Source organism: Scomber japonicus, chromosome 18 (genome assembly GCF_027409825.1).
Source record: "Scomber japonicus isolate fScoJap1 chromosome 18, fScoJap1.pri, whole genome shotgun sequence".
NCBI classification, from domain to species: domain Eukaryota; kingdom Metazoa; phylum Chordata; class Actinopteri; order Scombriformes; family Scombridae; genus Scomber; species Scomber japonicus.
In genome coordinates this window covers 29,649,655-29,674,179 of record NC_070595.1, presented here as the reverse complement: position 1 = coordinate 29,674,179, position 24,525 = coordinate 29,649,655, and the positions used below count along the sequence as shown (strand labels likewise).

General features: G+C 39.3%; 1 protein-coding gene across 1 annotated transcript in view; it reads left to right on the top strand.

Moving 5' to 3' along the window:
• Positions 1 to 24,525, top strand: part of LOC128378569 (NACHT, LRR and PYD domains-containing protein 14-like) — a 118,684-nt gene that overhangs the window by 81,054 nt on the left and 13,105 nt on the right. The window contains exons 10-12 of the mRNA XM_053338133.1: positions 13,174 to 13,347; positions 16,502 to 16,675; positions 19,789 to 19,962. Of these exons, the coding sequence (XP_053194108.1) occupies positions 13,174 to 13,347; positions 16,502 to 16,675; positions 19,789 to 19,962 (522 nt within the window). The remainder of the gene's footprint in view (positions 1 to 13,173; positions 13,348 to 16,501; positions 16,676 to 19,788; positions 19,963 to 24,525) is intronic.

Genomic DNA, 24,525 nt, shown 5'->3' with positions numbered 1-24,525 from the left:
TGTCTGTAAAGTTCTGTTCATCTTTGACGGCCTGGATGAAAGCAGACTTTCACTGGATTTCAACAACAGTGAGGTCGTGACTGATGTCACACAGAAGACATCTATCAGCGTGCTGTTGACAAACCTCATCGAGGGGAAGCTGCTTCCCTCGGCTCTCGTCTGGATAACTTCCCGACCTGCAGCAGCCAATCAGATCCCTCCTTCATGTGTGGACAGGGTAACAGAAGTACGAGGCTTCACTGACCCCCAGAAGGAGGAGTACTTCAGGAAGAGATTCAGTGATGAAGAGTCCAGCAGAATCATCTCACACATCAAGACATCCAGGAGCCTCCACATCATGTGTCTCATCCCAGTCTTCTGCTGGATCACTGCTACAGTTCTGAAGGACATGTTCACTCCAGACCAGAGAGGAGAGCTGCCCAAGACCCTGACTGACATGTACTCACACTTCCTGCTGGTTCAGACAAAGAGGAAGAAGAACAAGTATGATGAGGGACATGAGACGAGTCCAGAGGAGCTGAAGAAGGCTGACAGGAACCTTCTTCTGAAGCTGGGGAGGCTGGCGTTTGAACAACTGATGGAAGGAAACATCATGTTCTACCAAGAAGACCTGGAGCAGTGTGGTCTTGATGTCAGAGAGGCTGCAGTGTTATCAGGATTTTGTACACAGATCTTCAAAAGAGAGAATGTGATCTTCAAGAAAGCAGTCTACAGCTTTGTTCATCTGAGCGTTCAGGAGTTTCTGGCTGCAGTCTACATGTACCACTGTTACACCAGCAGGAAGACAGAGGTACTGAAGGACTTCCTGGTAGGAGAAGACTACAGTGACTTATCTCTGGATCACTTCCTGAAGAGAGCCACAGAGAAATCTCTCCAAAGTAAAAATGGCCATCTGGACCTGTTTGTCCGCTTCCTTCATGGCCTCTCTCTGGAGTCCAACCAGAGTCTCTTAGAAGACCTGCTGGGTCAGACAGACAACAGTCCAGAAATCATCCAGAGAGTCACCAACAACCTGAAGAAGATGAACACTGTGGAGGTCTCTCCTGACAGAAGCATCAACATCTTCCACTGTCTGATGGAGATGAATGACGGCTCAGTACACCAGGAGATCCAAGAGTTCCTGAAGTCAGAGAACAGATCAAAGGAACTCTCTGAGATCCACTGCTCAGCTCTGGCCTACATGCTGCAGATGTCAGAGGAGGTTCTGGATGAGTTGGACCTGGAGAAGTACAACACATCATCGGAGGGACGAAAGAGACTGATCCCAGCTGTGAGGAACTGCAGAAAGGCTCGGTAAGTCCAGATGTGATTAACATTATAGGTCAAATTGTTAAATACTTGTTCAAAAGGTTTTGGAGTCTCAGAATATTCAGTCAGACATCACCAGCTGAGTGCAGTAGAGCTTTATTGCAGCAAAACCTGGAACCAAAACACACACAGAGTCTATGCAGAAATGATACAATGGCTCTAAGATAAAAGTTTCTTTTTATACCAATAATATTGCTGACCACCGTGGTGTCAACTCCCCCAATTTCAACTAATCAGCTTTCTTTCAAAACATGGTCTCATCTTCTTAGCACCTATCACAATGGTGGTACAGCTTCTCTGTTTTGGTGACCGCTGCACCCAACTCTTGGTTTTGTCGGGACTTGTTCTGGCCTGGGCGATTTGAGATTCTTCATTCATCAGCAGCTTTGAAGTTTTCCCACAGGTCATTCAGCTACTGTTCAGTTGCTTCAAACAGCATCCAATACAGGCCATATCAACTTTAATACTGTTCAATTACTTTTCTTACTGCATACCAGTAACAAACAAACAGTAGCACCAGTCTTACTTCACCAAACAAATTTAAAAAATACAGAAAGTAAAACCAATCTAAAAAGAATACAACTAACAGTAAAGTTGCCTAAACAAAGGCCAGTAGCACTATTTGAACATAAATTTTGCCCTCCTTTCCTTCTGGCCAGCAATCTTCTCAATGACTTTTTGATTGCAGTCAGTCATGTCTGTCACCAGTCTTTTTTCCATGGACAGCATGACCAGTGCATTTAGCCTCTCCTGGGTCATGGTGTTAGAAAAGTTTTAATTCTTTTCAATGTCGAGAAGCACCTCCAAGCTTAATGGGTGGTCATGGGTGTGGTGATGAGGATTTTCAGGAGGGTGACAGTCTCTGAAAAGACCTCTTCAAGATTGTTCTCCATGAATAACTGGAACAAGTCCACAGCACCACGACAGGCTTGGAACTCATCCTTCCTGTACAGGAGACCAAGCTCTGTCTTTAGCTTGCTTCCATTTAGCATGGGGTAAGCTTTCAGGGTGTTGCTGAGTGCATCTTCAGGAAATGCTGCCTTGTACTGCTCAAACCTGTCTCCAAGCAGCAAGGTGACACTAACGAGGTGGTCTGTGAAGGAGAAGCGTTCCTGGGTGTATCCCAGTATGGTGTCCCACATCTACAGAGAGAGGAATAAAAATAAATATTTAGACATGATAAGATGCCCATTTCACCCACATCACCTAAAGTTACAACAGGCAACAGTTCCATTTCTAAACATGGAACTACTACAGCCATTTTATTGCCACTGCTATATTCTATGAAGTCATAAAAAGAGTAGAGTAATTCCATTATAGAGCTGCTGTTACTGTGGAAGGCCTTTAATACCATGAAACAAATGGCAAAAGACAATAGGTTTACATTGTTGCAACTTCAACCTATATAAAACATAGGTTAGTAAAAAGTCGGCAAACATTAAAATAAAAAATACTAAATTCCAGTGTGACATCCTGCAATCCTTTGATGCTCCTATGGGCTGAGTGTGCCACGCCTCTTTGTTGGCAGAGAGCTGCTGCCTTGCACCACCATGGAATGGAGAGAATCTCTGCGAAGGACAATGAGAGTTCATAATGATAAAAAGAGATGATAATAAAAGAGAGAAAACAATTAATAGTAATCATATTGTAAAGGGTTCAAAAGGCTGTACAAGACAAAAATATGAATATGACGTAATTTTGACTATTACAGAAGAGTTATTAAAATGAGAAGTTACAGAAGTTTATGTGCATAAGAGACGCCACTATATACATTTTAGTTATTGTGTCTTAAGTGCTGATTTCATTGTAATCCGTTGCAATACCAGAACAGGATAATAGATGTGTGTGTGTGTGTGTGTGTGTGTGTGTGTGTGTGTGTGTGTGTGTGTGTGTGTGTGTGTGTGTGTGTGTGTGTGTGTGTGTGTGTATATATTGTCAAACCATCATCAGTCAGTAAATGTAGCTGCTTATGGATGTGAAGCTGACAGCAGCAGGTAGCAAAGAGAGATGATCTTTATCAACTGGAACTGTTCACTGAGCTGAACTGAGTCTAAATATCCTGCAGTCACATTAAACATAGTGGACAGTAAAACTGGTTTTCTAGTCAAGATGTCCTCATATTAACTTAGTGGAGACAGACATGGGATCAGATCACACACACACACACTGTGCACATTGTGGAAGCCTCAATGTAACTCCATGTTCTCTCCTTCATCTGCAAGATTCAAGCTAAACAAAGATTAAAGTCTGCAGGTCTGAGAGAGAGTGATGAGAATGATTGTTTCATTTAAACACACTGAGATACAATTAGCTGAACTGGGAGTGTTCTGGTAGCTTACTGGTTAAGACACATATCTTATAACTACAATGTCAGTGGTTCAGTTCCAGCAGTGGAGCTTGGCTGCATGTGATTCTCTGTCTCTCTCTTCTTGTTTCCTGTTTATCTCTCAGCTGCTTTTCATTAAAGGATTTATTCACTTCAAACTGTTTCATCATCAAATGCATGAAGTAAATATAAAGTGTCCTCTTTCATGATAACATATGTTGTAATATTTGTGTCATTACAGACTTTCTGACTGTGGACTCTCAGAGACTCACTGTGAGGTTGTGGCCTCAGCTCTGAAGACCAACCCCCATCTGATAGATCTGGACCTGAGCTACAACGTCCTGCTTGATTCAAAGATGAAGGTTCTGTGTGCTGGACTGGAGAGTCCAAACTGTAAACTGGAGACTCTGAGGTCAGTTCACTGACTGTAGCTTTGCTAGATTTGTTTCTATATATTCAATTAAAATCCTTCACTGAAGTTTCAGATGTTTGGTTCATAGATTTTCAGGATTTGCTTTTAGCTCAAATCTGTAGAATTAAATGTTTTCAGGAATTTAAAATCCACAGTCTTGTTGTGTGTAAAAATGACTTCCAGAGTTTAAACTAATATGAGGCTTCAGGAGTCTGAGCTCCACATATCAAATATGTTTTTTACTAAATATTTGAGCGAGACAAATCAAGTGTGAGTCTACCAGACTGTTAAAGCCTCATATTAGCTTCAGATGAACTTATGAAGTCATTTCCTACAGTGTAGCTGTGTTAGACCACAAAAGAAATGACACACCAAGTGCTTCACATAAAAAGCACAAAACAATATAAAAACCCAGAAAAGAATAAAAACATGAATGAAATATATGATGGAATATAAGAATAAAAATAACAACACAAATAGTAAAGGTAGAAAAAAGAATAAAAACAAAATATTAAAGTAAAATACAACTATTAAAAGAAGTGCAGTAGTGACTGATAGAAGAGAAAATTAAAGGCTAAAGTGAAAAGACAAGTTTTTGGCTTCCTCTTAAAAATATTGATATCAAACTGCTTCCTGATATCTAAAAGTAGTTTGTTCTATAGTTATTAACCAAGGCTGCAGTGTTATAGAAAGCAAACAGCTAACATGCAGTTCTCCGTGTAGTTTGGTCCTATAGTCCATTAAGAGCTTTGTATGTAAAGAGCTCTGAAACTGACAGGAAGCTAAAACTGGACTCCTGTGTTCTCTCCTCTTGGTTCTGGTTCATATTTGAGCTGCAGAGTTTAGAATGAGCTGAAGCCTCTCAGTAAGAAGTCGGCTTGAGATAAAAGCATGAATCAGTTTGGTTTTTTATGAACGGTCACATTTAACTATTTCTAAGATGAAAAGGCCCTGAATAGTGGTCATTTCATCAGATGAAACTAAATATATTCATCAACGACCGTTTTTTCTATTTCTGAGACGAGACGATGACGAGACTCTACTTCATTAAATAAAAAGTTAAATAAACAAATTAAATAGTTTCTCTCCTTCTAAATGACAATCCAAACAGTGCATTCATTGGATGTGTGTTAGTTTAGCTTCCTGTGCTCGTGCATGGTGACGTGTGTGACTCTGTGAGGAACAGCGTTACCCAGGCAACGCTCCATCCTCTGCCCGGTGTCCTCCTACCCCACCGGGAGCATTACAGCAGTGGAGGTAGTCACGGCAACAACCCACCTTTTAAATAAAGTTGCTCTGTTAATACAGTAATTATGGCAATAAAAACTGAACGAGTGTCTTTAGGCTACCGTAATTACTGGAGTAGCAGCACAACTAAACAGTCCGATTTTGTTCACTTGCTCAAATTTAGTTGATTTGGTCTTTTTCTCTGATTTTTGTGCTTCTATTGTGGGTCAGTAGCTACGTAGATAAATGCTGTCTTTATCTGTTTTATTTATGTTTGTTGCTGAAATACGATCGGGAGGCTGCACAGGTTGTTTTATTTTGACAGTTGACAGGAAGTGATTTATGCTGATTCTGTGTTTGACTTCCTGTCTGGTGCGATCTGCTCTGTTGAGCTTGACGTTTTCTCTGATGACAGCAACAGTAGGAAGAAAAAGACGACTGGATATTTGGTTCCTTTTTCTAAATATGCAAATCAGAAGATGTTTAATATCTGGATGTATTTCTGTGACTAACAGACCAGACGCCTTTAATCATTCAACATGTGTAGCTACTTCATCATTATAACAAATCTTGGGAGATGAGTAAGAAAAAGACTAAAATGACATCTCTTGGTTAGACTAGATCAGAGAGGTATTGCACGAAACCAGGATAAGGGATTAAGCCGGGATATGTTAGTTATCCTGGCTTTATTTAGCCTCAAGTCGGTTGCATGAAAGCAGGTTAAATTTAACCCGGCCCAGTTACTATGGTGATTTATTCTCTGCAGCTAGCCTGCTCCAGACCAGGCTAACAACCAGGCTAAGATTATTCTCAGGGATTCATCTGGCAGTTCTACTGTCGATCGTGTGACAAATTAATGGGTTTTACAGCATTTCCATGGTCTTTCTAAATATGTTGATATAATAGACTATATTGTTGTTTCATTAAAGTCTGTTGACTGTTTAATTGCAACAGTCATTTTATAGTCATTCATGTGGTATCATTATTGTGTATAATGTACAGTAGATTTACTTTGTACTATTTACTAGCTGATACTCACAATGTTACTTGGCTGCTTCTGAGGCTGAGCAGCATCTGGGTCCTGTTACACGTTATTTTCTATTAGCACCAAATCGCTGACTTCATATCCATTATGGGCTAAATGAGCCAGACATGATACCTCAAGCCTGGAGTCCAGCAACACTGTCTCCTCATCTGCAGAAGTGCATCCTGCAGCTGCAGATGTGCCTTCCCCCTGCCCTACACATAATTATAATAATTGTTTGCACTTAATTATATTTCCTGAGAAGCATGCACTTTTACTTGCCACATTTAAATCAAAGTGTTTAATTTAATTTAAATCAAAACTGTTGATTAGTGGGCTTAGACAGTAACTTCTTTAGTCCTTTAATTGTAATTTTGACAATTCTAGTGGAGCACTGTTGTATTAATTGCACTTTTTTTTTTTAAAAGTATATTTTTTGGGCTTTTTGCCTTTGATGTACAGGTTAGTAGAGAGAGACAGGAAAACTGGAGACAGAGAGGGGGGAATGACATGCAGGATAGGAGTACTTGGTGCGGGAATTGAACCGGGGTCGTCTGCAGCGAGGACTGTAGCCTCAACACATGGGGCGAGTGCTCTATCTACTGAACTATGCTTAACCCAATAATTGTATATTAATTGCACTACTTACGTATTGAGCCGGTCCGCGATTGTCTGCCAGGCTTTCTCCCTTTCCTTGATTACAGTGCTTTGTGCTTGTGTTGCCTTTTTTTCTTATAATTTCTTTAACCTCATCATGAAACTCCATCAGGAGCGGTTGTTCAGCGGCCGTGAAGAATGACGCGCAACACTTTTCTGTGATTCTGTGATCGATGCCATGGGTCTATTTGAGAATGCCGTAAACACGCACTTATCCCAACTATCTACACCTGGCTTGACATAGCCGCGCCTTTTCATCCTGGCTCAGCAAACGTGCAACCGAATAAGCCAAGATGCGCCGGTCAGACTAGATCAAGCTGCGCTTGCTCAGTTATCCTGGATTTCCTTTTGTGCAATACCCCTCAGGTCTAACCGAGGTCTCCAACTCTGCATGTTTTAGGTTTCTCTCCACTCTAACATACCTGATTCTAATTATGAACTCGTTATCAAGCAGCTGAAGCTCGTCAATGGGTTTGATAACGAGTTAATTATCAGGATCAGGTGTGTTAGAGTGGAGAGAAACCTAAAACATGCAGTAGCTCTCCAGGAGACCACTGTACTAGATTAACTGAAATGTTAATTAAGATTAATCTGTTTAAGAAATACTAAAATGAGTTCCATGGACTAAAGCTAGACTAAAATACTTTTCTTTTGACTAAAATCAGACTAAAGACCTTAATGACTAAATACGGCAAAAACCAATAAGGGCATTTGACACTGGACTAAGACTAACACTAGACCTGAAGTTTAAATCTGAATCTAAAATAGCACAAAGACTTGTGACCTCAGATTTAATCCATGAAGTTAATTTCCCCAGATTATTGTACAGTGTTTCTCTTTTAGTCTTTGGGCCGACTAGAGTAGTAAAGTATTGTTTATCCATGTATTTATTGCCAGGAGACAGGCTGTAATGGAGTTTATGGCTACAGGTATCAGTTGTGTATCATCTGCGTAACTATGGAAACATTATGCTCTCTGATGATGTCACCAAGTGGCAGCTCCTCTGTGGAAGCTCAAAGCTGTTGTCATGTTCCTCAGTCACGTGATCTCCAAGACTGACATGAAAGGAGTTTATTAGCACTGAAAGGTTGGATATCGGCCTGCAGCTGGACAGAGCGTTAACATCTAGGTTGGGTTTTTTAGTAAAGGTTTAACCACAGCTGTTTTAAAGGCATCTGGATGTCTGTTTTGAAGTGACGTATTTATGGTGTTCAAGACATGACCTGAAACACTGTCAAACACCCGCTTAATAAATGCTGTGGGTGCAGGGTCAGTACATGAGGTGGAGCAGTTACGTTCACTAACAGTCTTGTATAACTCAGTTAATATAATGCATATATCAGTTTTACAGGATTTACTGATAATCTGTGTTTATATAAGCAGCAGCAGTAATATTTAAGACGTAATATTTAACATTTAAAATGTCTCCACGAGCCTCTACAGATCGTTAGCATCGTGCTACAGTTACAGTGTTTCAGTTCAGCTCCATGACGCAGCGCAGTCTGCTAGCAGGAGGCTAACAGATAGCAGCACATACACGGCGAGAGCCTCGTACTTCATCTCCCGTTTGGTGGTGAAATCTACAGCAGCTGTTTTAATGTCCTGCTCGGCTCACCTGCTGCACATCATGTTAATCTGACAGCTTGACTGTTTCAGCTGTTATTATTTAGTACTGCTTAGCTGCTAGCGGGCCTGCTAACTGGTAGCACTAACTTCTGTCATGGTGTTAGTGTTACACCACTCAGACAGCAAACGGTATAGTGTAGAGTTTTATTCAGCGGCAGGACTGACTAAACATAGCTGTGGATGCAGCACTGAGCACATGCAGTTTAAATAACTGAAAACTTCCTTTCCTGCTGGCTGGCAGTAATTTATCACAGACAGTCTCAGAGGAAACTTTTACTGCTCAAAGCTTCTCCTCTACAGCTCAGGGAGAAAAAACTGATTCTCATGTTAGTCTCTATTTTGTCTGATATGTTTCTCCTAAAACTCATAAGGAGAAATAGTGAATAGGTGAGACCTTTATTTCTCCTTTGGAAATAAAATAAGCAATACTACAGCTATTATAGAGTCATCTACATCAACAACACAAATGTTGAAAAAAGCCCTATTAAAATATTAAAATATAAAATTAGTATACAACACAGCAGCACTTCATAAAACGTTATAAGACTTATAATCTCTGACAATGGTGATCTCTTCAGACCAGTAACAACTGACTGTTTCAGATAGCAGTCTAAAGACACTTTATAAATGTGTCTCTTCTCAGTGAAACTTATTTAAGAAGTGTCTGCACAACAATGCAAAGCATTTAACTACTTATAGTCTCTATGGAGCATTAGTGCATGATGACTTTTTTGACCATGGTCACCTCAACAAATATTATTCCCTCTAATGTGCCACATTCAATAATTCTTTGCAGCCCTCGTTTGTTTATCAAAGTTTTTTTGACGTCCTCTCATCCGATGTCAGTGCATGATGTGAGCTGCAAGAATGACAGAAAACACAAATTACAAATAAATTCCCTCTACATACCATCATAGGGAAACACTTTCCCTCTAAATGTTATAAACAATTCACTCAAGTTACAACTAACAACAATGTCGCTTCTTTCTCGACGTCCACTCGTGTTTTTTTTCCCGTTATCCCTCCCAGCTGTCTTTCCGCACACGTTAAGTGATTCAAAATAAACCAATCACGATGCAGAATCTGTGATGGACAGCGCTAGTGTCCAATGGGATTTTCTAATGCTGACGTGTTCGCACATCATCCAACACGTCAGCAACACATCCATCGTGCCAAGTTTGTGCAGCTTGTGTGTTGTGATGAGTGTCAACGATACTATTTCAAAGTAAAAGTCATCGTTGAAATAGTATCTTTACACCAACACACACACACACGCATACACACACACACACACACACACACACACACACACACACCTAGTCTCTCTCTCCTCCTCGAATCTTCTGTAATAATCTTGGAAAAACGATCCATGGCCAGACGTACAGCTTTGTTTATGCTGTCATAGCCTCCTTATACATCACAGTGAACTGTGAGTCTAGTTTTCCTACATTTTCTTTCAGCTGTCCGACAGCTTCACTTGATCTCATTAACACTTTAACCATGGGGAGATTCAGTCAGTCGACTTTTTATTATTTTTAGTATAAATAATCCAATTTTAGGACAAAGCAATATTGAACTTCTCGACCATGTCGTTTAAAGAGCAGTCTGTATGGCTCCAGTGATCTCATAACATCAGAAAACATTATTTCAGCCTCGTCATCTGGGAATCTCTTTTGAAACAAGAATTCCCTTTTAGGCTTGGATAAGGTTAGGTTGGTATCAAAGAGCACAGTGATGGTCAGAGACTGGCACATTATCAGTGTTCAGCCCTTTTGTGATAACTAGGTCTAGTGTTAACATGCTGATGAGTGGCTTCATTGTGTTGAGTGAGTTCAAAACTGTCCAGTAGATGACCATATCTAGTAGGGGTGGGACGATATGCTTTGGTCACGATTCTATTTGTATCACGATTCTTGATAATTGTGATTTGATATAATCAATAATTGCAATTTTCTTTTCCTTCTTAAAAAACAAACAAGTTGAATGATACACTTCTAGAGATGATAAACCATGAATGACATTCCCATAAACAATGCACATCAGTCTGTAATGAATTGTTCTATAGATGAACCAATATGTTTTAAAATAATAAGTAAAGTGCTCTGACTACTCAGTGCTCTCTGAAGTAGTGTAATGTCTGATAGCTTTAACAAAATAACATACACATGTATGCTACACAAAAAGAGCTATTTCCTGTTGTTCAGTCGACCTGAGCTATAAATAAAAGTTAAATAATAAAAGAGAAATAATAATAATGGTTTATTTTTGTAGTTACCAGTTTTACTTTTTTCCATCATTAGGCTTCCATACGTTGCTACTAGCTGCTGCTCTCCTCCTCTCCTGCTGCTGACTGTGAGATCTGAGCAGGTAGAAGCTGATAGTTCACTAACTATAACCAGGGACACACTGCAACAAGGTTAATGATCCACACAGTGACATTTTATCATTGATATGACGCGCAAAAACGATAGAAAACCCATAGCTTTCTGTGCGCGTGTATACGTGCGCAGGATGCACGTGCACACTTTGTAGTTTTACGTAGTGTGAACTGCTCCTACACTTTAGAAGATTTAGGTGTGATTGGTCTAATAAGCAGCAACACACACACTATCAGGACGCTGTGCTCTCACACGCTGCATTGATAGTCACACACACACACACACACACATGCGCAGTCACACTGCAGTGCTTGCTCACTCCAGATTCCGGGAGATTGTGTCTCATTTGCGGCGTCAAGGAGCCGCTATCAATATGCTGGAGACTCACAGGACGTCCAGGAGAGTTGGGTTGGGTTGTGTTATGACGGGAGGGGGCATGTTTTGTTGAGAAGCCTACACCGAAGCCAAAAGCAGAGTTACATAGAGCTGCTAGCAACTTCTAATGAAATTGTCATTTTTGCAGCGGTGCTGAGAAGGTAGAGCTGTAAGGTAGTAAAATAAAACCCTTGGCCAAAATAGAGCCTCTAAAATAGCAAAAACAAATGATTCCGGGTAGAAAAATAAATTATTAAAATCACCCTATAAAAAATCGTGATATGTACATGAATCAACCCTAATACCTAGTGACACTAAGTGAGATCAGCTCTGAGAATTCCTGTAGGAATAATGATGAATATCCTGGTGATCGGTATAATGTAATAATAATAAGTACTAATAATTCTGCTTGGAGGCTCAGAGCAAGATATTCAAATGACGTAAATCCACCCAGGTCAATGTCATGATATACAAACTGTGTAGAGAAAATGGCTGCGATGTCTCCTCCTCTCCTGTTTGACTGATAAAAAATGATTGTTTAGGGGTGTTGTTTAGCTCAGTGGGTCGAGCACCCACCCCATGTGTTGAGGCTACAGTCCTCACTACAGGTGACCCCGGTTATCCTGCGTGTCATTCCCGCCTCTCTGCCTCCAGTTTCCTGTCTCTCTCTACTTGTCTGTCCATTAAAGGCAAAAAGCCCCAAAAATATAAAAAAAAGATAGTTTAGAGGACAAGCCTCTATCAGTGTTGCTGCACCAGTCGTGCTGTTGAACCAGATATCAACTCAAAACATAGAATGCAAATTCCTTTCAGTTATCAGATCATTAAGCAGAAAGGATTTGTTGACCAATGATCTGATATTTAAAAGAGCTCATTTCAGCTGTTGTGATTCTGCAACAGGTAAGAGAGACTGGTTGTGACTGAACATTGACAAATTTAAGATTACTGAGTCACATACCAGATGATCTGTGGTTGCTAGGATGTGTTTGACCATGCCACCGGCTGTTAAAGATGATAATGAACAAGTTTTTAGTCTAACGTGTCTGATTATCAATGATTCTCTAATGACAGACATGACTCAGCAGCATTTTATGACTCAGTGTTGACATGAATATGTGTCTGAATGTTGTGGTGACCTTTAGATGATGTCTGTAGAAGGCTGACATTATGATGATCCACAATAACACTAGTCACTCTGCTCATTTTAGAGAAAAGCTCATTGATGAGGACATAGTAATGTTGAACTACACATTTAAAACCTGAACACATCTGATTGGATTATAAATGGATTTTAATCTACATAATTTATTCTTTATTCAGATTGTGCGGCTGTAGTTTGTCAGAGAAGAAATGTAATTCTCTGGCCTCAGCTCTGAAGTGCAACCCCTCCCATCTGAGAGAGCTGGATCTGAGAAACAACAAACTGAAGGATTCAGACGTGAAGCTGCTGTCTGAACTTAAGGAGAGTCCCGACTGCAGACTGAAGGATCTGCTGTAAGTTCACTGACTGTCTGTTACTATTGTTGATCTTAATGTTTAACAACTAAAGCTAATTTATATACATACATAACTTACATCCATGAAGTTATTTTTTTCTTTATTTTCAGTAATTTATAGTTTTGTGTGTTTTTATGAAAGAAAATGTTCACTGTTAGTCGTTAAAGTAAATGAATGTTTATAATTTTTGGTAAAGAGTCACATCTATACAGAACACACACACACATTGTAGAGAAAGCTCATTGATGAGGACATAGTAATGTTGAACTACACATTTAAAACCTGAACACATCTGATTGGATTATAAATGAATTTTAATCTACATCATTTATTCTTTATTCAGATTGGAGGACTGCAGTTCATCAGAGACCAGCTGTGCTCCTCTGGTCTCAGCTCTGAAGTCCAACCCCTCCCATCTGAGAGAGCTGAATCTGAGTGACAACAAGCTGCAGGATTCAGACGTGGAGCTACTGTGTCATTTTCTGAGGAGTCCAGACTGCAGACTGGAGGACCTGGAGTGAGTTCACTGACTGTCTGTTACTATTGTTGATCTTAATGTTTAACATATAAATCTAATTTATATACATACATAACTTAAATTTATGAAGTTATTTTTTTCTATATTTTCAGTAATTTACAGTTTAGTGTGTAATTATAAAAGATAAGTGATTTTTCAGTCATCTGAAGTTTTTATTTCTTTTCTCTTTGGTGTTTGACAGTTTAACAACATTTTACATCGTGAGACATTTCTTGTTATACACGCTACATGTACCATCAGTTGCATAGAAAAACAAAAATAAAATAAAAATACAGTATAAATAAAACCACTCATGTAAAGGGTATGTTGATAGTTACATAACTAGGTAGAATATCCTCACAGCAGATTATAATGTTGGATCCATTCAGCGGAAGGTGTTCATGCTGCAGGTTCATCAGGCAGTGTGATTTGAGTCCAGAACAAATCCCAGATTGGTGCCTTATTTTTGTTTCTGTTGTTCATCCTGTTGAGCATCAAATCGTATGAAGCTGTTTTTATCATAATGTTTACCTACTCTTTCAGTTCAGGGGGTTTGGGTGTTTTCCATAATTTAAGTATTGTCCTGGCAGCCGTTGTAATCCCTGCCATGATTACAGTGTATTCTCCACTTGATATGTTGTGTATTTGGCTTCTGTCCCCTAGGAGGCATAATCTGGGAGATAATGGTACGGCACTTCCCAACCAGTTGCTCAAGTTGCCCACAACCGTTTTCCAGAAAGGTTGAATGACAGGACACTCTCAGATGCAGTGTAACAGAGTACTTATGTCCTTCTGACATTTCCATCACAGGTTACTGTTATACCTGCTCTGTTGAGTCTTTGTGGTGTCAAGTAATACCTGTGTGTTAATTAGTGTTGTGTAAATGTACCTTTATCTTCCCTAATGTATTTCCCATTATTAGATATAATTCTCAGCCATTCCTCGTCAGTCATCAGACATCCCAGGTCTTTCTCCCATATTGTTTTCAGGCTCTGACAGCCATCGCTGAGCAGTTGGTTGGTTGTTCTATAAAATATAGAGGCTTGGTGCCACTCAGCAGGTAACGTGAGATAGTCCATGATGTGGTTTCCATCCTTATACTGAATCCTGGAGGTAATACAGTCCCTGATCTGCAGATATTTCCAAAAACATTCCTTTCCCTCAAGACTGTATTTTCTTTTTACGTCAGAGAATACATGAACTCCCCTTCATCAATAGGATTCAGTACATTATGTGAGGACTGGGATAATCAATTGGAGTAAAAGGAGATGACAGGTTATTTTCAATGTTAACCCACTCTAGCTGATTATCTTTATTCCAGTGTTTGGCTAGTTTGGCCATTTCAAAGGAGACATAGTATAATCTCGGGTCTGGCAGCCCCAGACCTCCTTTGTCCCTAGGAGAGCACATTTTACTGAATTTAATTCTGGGTCTTTTCCTGTCCCATAGAAATTCTTTAATTGTTATATCATACTGTTTAAAGATCTGAGGAGATATAGTTACTGGCAACATCATGAGCACATTTTATCACATTGACCTTCCCCCACAATGTAAGCTTAAGTTTCCCCCTTTTATCCAAATTAGTTTTATTTTTTTGCGCTTCACTGCTTAGTTTGATTCCCAAGTATGTCTTCCGATTTGATGTCCATTTAAAGCCGGAATTTGTCAGTGAGTTTGAATTGCATAATCCAGATATAGGCATCGATTCTGACTTTGTCCAAAAAAAAGGAAATTAGGATTTGTTCTTCGGACTTTTGATTTTAGGTTCAGGTCAAAAAAGGGAAATTAACAAAATACCCAAATTTATTTTTGATATTTAATTTTTCCAATTCTTGTGGCCCGGAAGTTATTTATTGACTTCTTCTTCTCCTGTTTGTAAATCTGCTGTGACGTTTTCAGACATGCGTAAAGCCAGCCGCTCATCTCAGCTGTTAGCAGCCTCTGATCTGACTCTGAGATGATGAACCGATCATCTGAAGGAGAAAAAGATCTGATGAACTGATCAATGCAGCTCTTTGGTTATTTATTTACCACCAGCTGTGGAGATGTTAATGTGTTCAGAGAGATGGTGTTAAACTGCGCAGACTCTCTCTCTCTCTCTCTCTCTCTCTCTCTGTCTCTCTCTCTCTCAAAAATAGAAATATCCTGGAGCTCAGGGTTCATCTATAAGTTCTGCTTTATTATAAACAATCACACATATAAACCTGAGTCGGTATAGATGGGCAGCAGAACATAGAATATTAATCACTGTTAGATTCTGATTATCTGGTGTTAATGAATTTACCCGTTGCACCGCATGCGTAAATGTGCACAGCCTCCTTCTCAGTTTGGAGACTCACTTATTGTTTCAGTTGCTGTATGAAGCTGCAGCTGACTGTGACATACAGACAGCCGTGTGTTGCTCTCAGCTGCAGATTAAAGCAAAATCATTTGTGGGTAGATCCATAAAAGCAGCAGACTGCAGGTGAAAATAGTTCACAGTGCTGTAACATTCTCAGAGAAAGCCTCTAATGAAACACCGCTCCGCTCTGAACAATATAACACACACAGTCATATCAGTGTAGAGCAGTAATGTACACTACAAGCTGTCATAAAGTCAGGCTCTCTTTAACTCATTTGTCTTTGGGATTACCACAGTGTGTAAACCTGCCAACCTTTAAGTTCAATGTGAGTCTGTGAATGCGCCCGCTGTGCACCTGAATGTGTCATACAGTCCATCACACATCTGAAGAAGAAGTCAATAAATAACTTCTAGGCCACAGAAATTGGAAAAATTAAATATCTTTTTTTGACCTGAGCCTAAAATCAAAAGTCTGAAAAACAAATCCTAACTTCCTTCTTTTGTTTCACAATCATAACCAAATAATAAAATAACAACCCATTTTTTGATGTTTTGATTTTGAATTCTCAAAATGATGAAATGATACATGGACTGAATTCATTAATGTATTTCCTAAATGTTGTTTTAAATCCCTTTTTATAATTCCTCTTTTTAAATTGTACAATTAGTTATTAACTAATGAAATGCTTTATTCCTTTTTCCAGTGACCTTTGTGGTTTTCCATAAGTAATGTTGAAGTACACATTTAAAACCTGACGACATCTGATTGGATTATAAATGGATTTTAATCTACATCATTTATTCTTTATTCAGATTGAGGGACTGCAGTTTGTCAGAGACCAGCTGTACGTCTCTGGTCTCAGCTCTGAAGTGCAACCCCTCCCATCTGAGACATCTGGATCTGAGTAACAACAAGCTGCAGGATTCAGTCGTGGAGCTACTGTCTGATCTTCTGAAGAATCCAGACTGCAGACTGAAGACTCTGATGTAAGTTCACTGACTGTCTGTTACTATTGTTGATCTTAATGTTTAACAACTGAACCTAATTTATGTACATACATAACTTACAGGGCTTAAAGTATTACGGCACCATGCCGGATTTCCAGTGTGCAGCGTTTGGCTGCGGGAAAATAAGTATTATATTTTTAAAAAAGACCGTCTTGATATCGTCACCATCACTTTCGAGTTTATGAGTTCGTCTGCCAATGATATATCTCAAACTAGCATTATTAGCCATGCTGCATAGATGCCATCGACAGGGACTCATATCGGGTCACGACTACGTCATATCGAAGGACAGTAGGATGGAGAGCAAGTTCATGAAACCTGGGGAAGATGCCCTCCTAGTTGATGAAGGATTTAAAAATAAATGGCGCTGGGCAGCGTGGACAGAAGAGGTCTGAAAAGACGATAAGCCTTTTGGTAACTGGTGTAAAAAGTTAGGAGAAGCAGATGCTTGCTCCTGCACGTTATGCTCCAGAAAGCTAGTATACACAACTAGCAGAGAAAAGTGCTACCACATGAATCAGACCTGGCTCACAGTGCAGCTGTTCGCGCTCTCACACACACTTTGCGGTTACCGGGAACAACAACCACAGCTGATGTACCGGCGTCAATAACTGACGCGTGTGCACGTTCATCACAGAGCACGATCTGTCTTTCAGCTCGCCCAACACCTGGTAAATTCATACCAAAAAATAGCCAGACAAAGACAAAATTGATCTGACAAAACTGTCAATATCCAACCAGCATGCCAGCTGTTTGAACACACACGGCATAACACCAGAGTTTAAAAGACGTATTTGGGAAAAGCTAAAAGACGGCATGTTTTCTTTAAATATCGATAAAGCCACCAACCAGAACATGGACAAAGTCCTCAATGTCCTTGTTAGTTTTTTTGATGAAGATGAGAATGCAGTAAAAACGCAACACCTGGCAAGCAGGAAAATGTAAAAAGTCCATATAATGTTTTTTTGGGGAGGTTTTACCCTGCAAATGTGTCCACGCCACAGGATGACACACACACACACAAAAGGAATGTTAATCATTTTTGGTTAAGAGTCACATCTGTATACAGAAGATCCTCTCAACTTATATCTGTTTGAAACTGACATATTTATTATATACTTTAATGTGCATGTTGTGTTTGACCCTTGTTCTGGTCTGTAGTTTGGAAACAAGGAAGTGATGCAACAGTAACATTTAGGATAACAAGCAGAGTCTCAAATACCAAACATACAGGCCCCAGCTCGCCTAAAGTGTGTGTGTGTGTGTGTGTGTGTGTGTGTGTGTGTGTGTGTGTGTGTGTGTGAGAGAGAGACAGAGAGGAAGGGATGTGCGTGTGTGCCCGTGTGTATGAAGTGGCTCTTCACAGTAACACAGTAAAAAATGTGGCTCTTAGTCTCTGACTGGTTAGTGAGATGTTATTTATCTAGTTTTATATTTTTTAGTATTTATAGCTGTGAGAGCCGTCCTCACTTGGTGCAGTGAAATTTCTTTGTATTTTTTTTTTTACAATGACAATAATGGGAATCTTGAATCTTGAGAGGTGGTATATAAATTTGTGAGTTAGTAATGTTGTCCCTCAGAAGTACACACGCTTAGCTCGTCTGTCCTGACCCTGGCTAAAAATGTGTCATCAGTAGACCTGGAAATTCATTTTGTGGAATTTTTTGACCCAACAGGAAGTCAGGCATCTTGAATTTCATGGATCAATTTTAATTTTTCTGACACTGTTAAGAGGAATTTATATTGTTCACAGACTCACATAACATGGCACGTAGGTTCAAACTAATGAGTAATTTAATTTAACCCTAATAACCCTATGTGTGGCACAACAGCTCAGTAGCGCCCCCTTATGCCTTTTCGCATTTTGTACACACGCCAAATTTTGCACATTTATCAAGAATCACAACGGCTCCACAGCGCCCTCTGGAACATCAACATGCACCTACATAAACAACATTTGGTAAGCATGTGTATGATGACCGGACGCACAAAAAAGCCTCTTGGACCCATACCCTAAGTCCAACAGGAAGTCGGCCATTTTGATTCAAAGTTGCCATTTTGACGCTATTTTTCCCCATTTCCACGCCTCATACTTTAATGAACTCCTCCTACAGATTTGCACCGACATGCACATACGACACATTTCACTGTTTGGGGGCGGGGCAGTGGCGGCCCATTAACGCTTAATGCTTGAATTACAATAATGTTTTTAATAGTTATTTTCCCAACCATTATTGGTATTTTTTTGTATTTTATAGATGTATGAACATACACAATATGTATAAAAATAATCAAAATAAACATCATTACACAAAAATATAAGGGAGCTCACATACCTGTGTGAAACAACACATACATATATACATGTTCTCACACACAACTTTAAGGGAGAAGAGAAAACAGCAGACTGTATGAGAAACACTTAACTTAGCCTAAGATTGTAACTTATGCTGCTAAAGTGCTGTACATAAAAAATACACACTAACATACATTCCTCTAAAAAAGAACAGCATGTGTGACACAAAACAATATTCATGCCTTTGTTTAACTTTTTAGCTCATTTTAGCATCTTATTTACAGGAGCATCCCTGTCAGCTTATTTCCTCAGCAAGTCCTGAGACACAAAGCAACAGGAAGTGATGTCACAGAGAAGTCAAAGGTCACACAATAAAAACACAATTAATAAAACAAAATCTTCCCATAAAAATATATATAAAAACAAATATATATTTTAAAATCAACAACAAAATGTCAACAAAAGAGGAACATTGATTTATGGTCAAATTTTTGAGACACACACACACACACACACACACAAACACACACACACACACGCAGGTGTTTTAAGTAATTTTTTGACACAGTGTTGACATGAATATGTGTCTGAATGTTGTGGTAACATTTGGATGATGTCTGTAGAAGGCTGACATTATGATGATCCACAATAACACAATGACAAAGTCACTCTGCTCATTTTAGAGAAATGCTTAATTGATGAGGACATAGTAATGCTGAACTACACATTTAAAACCTGAACACATCTGATTGGATTATAAATGGATTTTAATCTACATCATTTATTCTTTATTCAGATTGTGGGGTTGCAGTTTGTCAGAGAAGAAATGTACTTCTCTGGCCTCAGCTCTGAAGGACAACCCTTCCCATCTGAGATGGCTGGATCTGAGTAACAACAAGCTGAGTAGCTCATCTGTGAAGCTACTGTCTGATCTTCTGAAGAATCCAGACTGTAGACTGAACAACCTGAGGTCAGTTCACTGACTGTCTGTTACTACTGTTGATCTTAATGTTTAACAACTGAACCTAATTTTTTTTTTTTCTATATTTTCAGTATTTTACAGTTTAGTCTGTAGTTATAAAAGATGACTGATTCTTAAAGAAAATGTAGAAAATGTCTAATCTAATCTATTCATTTAATTCTTTTTCCTTATTCATTTTTTTACTAGTTTATCTGTAGTTATAAAAGATGGCTCATTCTTCAAATGTAAATTAATGTTTATAATTTTTGGTAAAGAGTCATACCTGTACCAGCTTTATTATAGTTACTGAATACTGAGACAAAAATTTAAACTAGCAGTCAAAAAATAATGTAGTGATCTGAAATTAAAGTAAAAGACTATAAATAAAACAAAAAATGAATAAAAACTACAATGAACAATGCAAAACTAACTGAAACTAAACTGAACTTCAGAATAAAATCAGCTTGGATGTGTACTGTACTCCTTGGGCCTGTTTCAGAAAGCAGGTTTAACACACTCTGAGTTAAAAGCTGAACTCCAAGTTGACTTATGGTGAGCAGAGAGAGAGAGAGAGAGAGAGAGAGAGAGAGAGAGAGAGAGAGAGAGAGAGAGAGAGAGAGAGAGAGAGAGAGAGAGAGAGAGAGAGAGAGAGAGAGAGAGAGAGAGAGAGAGAGAGAGAGAGAGAGAGAGAGAGAGAGAGAGAGAGAGACTGGCTGGAAAACCAGAGTTTCCTTCAACTCTAAGTCAACTCAGAGTTTTTACTAAACCTGCTTTCTGAAACAGTTCAGTTTGACTTCTTGAGATAACGGGCTTCTTCCAGTAGGGGGCAGCAGAACGGACGTCTGCTGCTGCGTAACGCACTAGAAGAGATGCTTGACGTACAATTTACAATATTCTAGAAAGAAGAAGAAGAAGTCCCCGCCAGAAAACACACAGCCCAACAAGGTCGGCTCTACACAAGGGCAAGAGGGGGCAAAGACCCCTTAAATGAATGTCTACCTTTCAGTTTTGTAAATACTGACTATAGTGTGTGAAGTCCTACTTTAGGTTAAAATTTATTTGAGCATTAGGCCATCCAGTTAAGATAAATGTTATGTTGTTGGTTCATAAAACCTGGATGAAGGAGGTTTTATTTTATTTTATTTTATTCATTAAAAAAAAAAAAAACAGGGAATAGTTAGACTCTGAGCCCGCAGTAGATAACAGTGTGGTGATGAAGAGTGATGATGATGGTGATGAAGAGTGATGGGAACATTTGTGGGATAATAGCTAAAAGGGAAAAATCCCACTAATGTGAAAGTCCAGCTAACGTAAGCTCACAGTCAGAAACACAGCAAACCTTACCTCAGTGCTTTACAGGACAGTACATCATCATAAGTGTGAGCAGGCAGTGGTTCAAATGTTCACTGACACTGAGCTTTCCACAAGACTGTGAGACAATACTTCATTCAAACAATTCTGCCTGCAGCTCTCCCTGAATGATGGTCTGACTCTTTTTTACTGATGGATCACTGAAGTTTATTTGACTTTATTTCCTTTTCCTTGTTCTTATTTTACACCTTGAACATGTGAACACACTGTAAGAGCTAAAAAGAAAAAGAAATATTGTTACCATCTTTTCTTATTACATTGAAAACCTTACAAAAATACATATTCCTCAGAAACCTTAAATAAGTGTTATGACCCGGCTATACTGGCCACAACAAAAGGGAGACACACCATGGCAGACTGTTAACAGAAGGTATTTATTTAAGCTAAAATAAACCAAATTACAGGAAGTAATGTATGAAGTATGAACATCATTAGTGTAGGAGTTGGATGCTGTGTGTGTGTGTGTGTGTGTGTGTGTGTGTGTGTGTGTGTGTGTGTGTGTGTGTGTGTGTGTGTGTGTGTTGTGAAAGGAACAGGAGACAAAATCACTATGATTTAAAGCTGCATATCTGGGAACCAACAGTGGGGTCTGAGGGGAGAAGGTTAACAGGGAGGTCTGAGCTCTCACACAGCATCTCCATGAATGAGAAGAGTCACTAATAAGCTGCAGGGCTCTGAGTTACTGCAACCAGCCTTCACCTGCAAGGGAGAGAAAAGTTAATCAAACCTGTAGCGACTACTTTTCTGAAAGGCCGCTGAGAGACTTAGTAGGCTCTTATCTGTGACACGTCCACAAAATCATATTGAAGTCCAGATGACGTTTTTACTGCAGTTTATTTGAATGAAAAAATCAAAAAGGACCGACAAGGAGCTGTTCCACAAACATATAAAAACCCTGATATGATCCGACTGTAAGAATAAAGTGATGAAAGACGATGGTGATGATGATGACGATGGTGACGGTCAACAGAAAATATCGGAGCTCTACTAACTTCCCTTTGTCCAAAACTCCCGCCGCCACCCAGGTGAACAGGTAAAATAAGGGGAAACCACACCCATGTGTCAATCAATGCATGTGACGCAATACGTGCAGCTGAAGCAAATATAAACATAAACAAAACATATTTTGGCTCCAACAATACCCACACAGGAACGCACAGAGACATCAGTTAGTTTTTACAGGTTTTTCAAATTAGGAATTTACCCTCTGTTACATTTGACAGTTTCAAACAAAGTGCCATTGATACACACTGAAAAAGGGGAAATATATCAATGAACTACTCGGACACAAGGCTTCCTCTCCGGCAGCTTCATCAGGAGTGAAGCATATTGGCCAAGAGCTCCCCCTTCCCACCTCTGCAGGGAAAACTAATCATTCTAGATCAAGAGTTCAACAGGTCGATCACAGATTAACTCATCTGGTATATTCATAACTGTTTCACCTCATTTTTAACCATTTTAACCTTTTTCACATAACTGAAGTATCTTAACCCTTTATGGAATATGAAAAGTATATTTACATTTATAGTTTATCTGTTTATGAATGGATTCTCTTTTAACTTTTTCTGATGACTGATTTTATTAGTTTTTAACAACTCTTACGAGATGTTATGGACCTGTGAAATATGTTCCGATGTCCGAGTAGTTCTGAGATAATTTATGCCCGACCCGTAAAAAGGATGAATAATTGTTGTAACTGTACTTTGTCTGAACTATAACTATCTGTGCAGACTATAACTAATAATAGACTACACTTTATTGTATTTCATGTAGTTAACATAGGCAGACGATTACTTTGATCATCAAAGTCTTTATTGACTAAACATTCATATTTTATCTGGCTGTGATGTGGCAACATTATAATGATAACAACCGCTTTAGTGTACGTTTTAGGTTCGTAATAACCCGAGGCTAACTTTGGCCAAAAGACAAAAAACACAGCATAAAACAGTAACTTTAGTGCAAAGAAAGTGCAACAGCCTCATCTGATATAAAAACGAATATATAAACAGACCAGCACCACTATGACTGTACATAGCTGACATAAAACTACACAGACTGACCCGAGTCAGACCCGTAATAGTTGTCTCTCGGGTTTTCTCGGTTTGACACATTTTAGCGAACAGATCCGGGACCCGAGGTTGTAAAATCCAATCCGACCTGGACCCTAGTTGACTACAGAAAAAATGGACCCGGACCCGTACGGGTCTCGGGTCGGGGCCGGGTAATTTCTGTCGGCCCGATCCGAGTTAACCTCTAGCTCCAGGGTCTGCCCAAGTTAAAAATGAAAACACCCATGAAAAACTGACAGATATTGTCAGAGAGACTGACTGTGTGTGTTGATGGATGGAGCAAACGATATCTGCTTCCTTTTACCTTCCTCCCACCAGCAAGACTAAGCATGTTTTGTTAAATTCTTCTTCATTCTTTCATCTTTTTCAGCTTCTACAAATCAAAGCTTTCCTCCTGATACCTGAGAAACTACAACTCAATAAAAACTCAACTAAAAGTACTTTGTCACTTGTAAACTAACTAAAACTAAACTGAAATTTAAAGAAACAAGGAAACTGAAAAACTAAATAAAAATAAAAACGAATTAAAAACTTCACATGTATAATAAACCTGCAGTAAACGGAAGATCAACTAATATCTGTTTGAAACTGATCAAGTTTCCTTGATGAAGGAGAAATATTTCTTTATTATATTCTTTAATGTGTTTAAATGAATAATGTCTGATCATTGATATTGATCCTTCAGAACACACGCACACACACACACACACACACACACAGAGATCAATGCAGGTGTTTACAGTATTTTTATGACTCAGTGTTGACATGAATATATGTCTGAATGTTGGGGTGACATTTAGATGATGTCTGTAGAAGGCTGACATTATGATGATCTACAATAACACATAGTAATGTTGAACCGTCCGTCCGTCTTCTGCCGCTTATCCGGGGTGGGGTCGCGGGGGCACCAGCTCTTCCCGGGGGATCCTGAGGCGTTCCCAGGCCAGCCGAGAGACATAGTCTCTCCAGTGTGTCCTGGGTCTTCCCCAGGGTCTCCTACCGGTGGGACGTGCCCTGAACACCTCACCAGGGAGGCGTCCTAACTAGATGTTGAACTACACATTTAAATCTGAACACATCTGATTGGATTATAAATGGATTTTAATCTACATCATTTATTCTTTATTCA